This window comes from Eurypyga helias, unplaced genomic scaffold, assembly GCF_000690775.1.
Source record: "Eurypyga helias isolate BGI_N326 unplaced genomic scaffold, ASM69077v1 scaffold21744, whole genome shotgun sequence".
NCBI classification, from domain to species: domain Eukaryota; kingdom Metazoa; phylum Chordata; class Aves; order Eurypygiformes; family Eurypygidae; genus Eurypyga; species Eurypyga helias.
Window position 1 is genome coordinate 8,479 of NW_010247183.1, and position 1,294 is coordinate 9,772.

A 1,294-nucleotide genomic window follows, 5' to 3' on the forward strand; every position below is an offset into this window, starting at 1 on the left:
AAAGACCTGTGGTTTTGGAATAACAAAGCCCCCTGTATGGTCTTGACTTCGGGAGCCAGAGCACACACGGATATTTAAAAACTTTTTTTTTAAATAAAAAAAAAAAAGAAAGCAGGAGGAGGCGTTCCACCTCCAAAACCACCCAAACCAGGAGCCTCGAGCTCGTGGGGCAGATGCACTACCCGGGCGCCCCAGGGCCTCGTTTGCCGCTTACCTGTGCCGCGATGCCGCCGAGCCCGGCAAAGTCCCCCCCACTGCTGGCGTGCATACCCGTGGTCCAGGTGATGGACTCATAGTTGAAGATGGTGAAGGAGAGCTTGCCGTCCGTGATGAGGACAATCTGGAAAGTGTTTACCTGCAGCAGGGAGGGGAAGGAAGCAGTGAGCGAGCAGGAGGGGGGGCAGGCGAGCCAGCCAAAAACCAGTCACAAAATCAAATGACAGAAAGAGCATTTAGCAAAGGGGTGTTTCTTTGAGCCCCAGTCCTCCTCTGCTAGCAAAGGCAGTTGGGTTTAATTATTTTGAACCCTAAGGTCTCGTGATCCCCCTGCCCAGCACCCCAGCCAGCAAAAGAGTTCACTTCTCCCGAGGGAACAGGAAGAACAGGGAGAAATGTGGTTATTGAGCCTCTGGAAAAAAGGCTCCAGACCCCAGTGGCAACCAGCTCCACAGCACAGCCGCAGGCAGATGCTGCCGTGCTGCTGCCTGAGAAGAGGGATGCTGGCGATTTGCAGCCTCCGTGCAGCACAGAGGAGGGTTTGGTTTTGCCATCCCAGTGCTGCTCTGTCACAGCAAGGCATCATGACAGAGATGGGATTGGCATAGCCCCACTGACAGCGTTGTGCCGAACGTGGCAGGAGCCACACCAAAGCTCTGGTGGGATGCTCCCCTCAAAAAACAAACCAAAAATTACCCTTAAACGAACGGCTGCTCTGTCCCAGCTACTCACCGGTGAAAACGAGCTGCCCCCAAAGAAGGTCACTCGGTACCAGGTAGCGATGAAGACCCACTGCGCGGAAAACCCCGGGAACTCGGGGAAATACTGTGTGATGTCCCTGCTTGCTCTCTCCAGGATAGACTGCTCCGTGCTCTCCCGGTAATACACATCGCCTGCCCGCCGGTTATCCACATCTGCCCAGAAAGCAGCCACCACGCGCCGGTCCTTGGAGATGGGGAAGGCCACCGGTGTGAACTGGGAGACCTCCTTCAGGAATGAGATGATCCCATTGTTGTTCACCTGTGGAGAGGAAGGGAAAGAAACAGGCAGCCACGGTTGATTCCGGCTGCCAGCAGGA

At 55.3% G+C, this 1,294-nt stretch overlaps 1 protein-coding gene across 1 annotated transcript in view; it reads right to left on the minus strand.

The window, feature by feature from the left end:
- The window catches only part of LOC104508904 (sushi, nidogen and EGF-like domain-containing protein 1), a gene marked incomplete at both ends in the record, with an annotated part of 12,734 nt that overhangs the window by 8,436 nt on the left and 3,004 nt on the right, over nucleotides 1–1,294 (minus strand). The window contains 2 exon segments of the mRNA XM_010150669.1: nucleotides 215–355; nucleotides 949–1,236. Of these exon segments, the coding sequence (XP_010148971.1) occupies nucleotides 215–355; nucleotides 949–1,236 (429 nt within the window).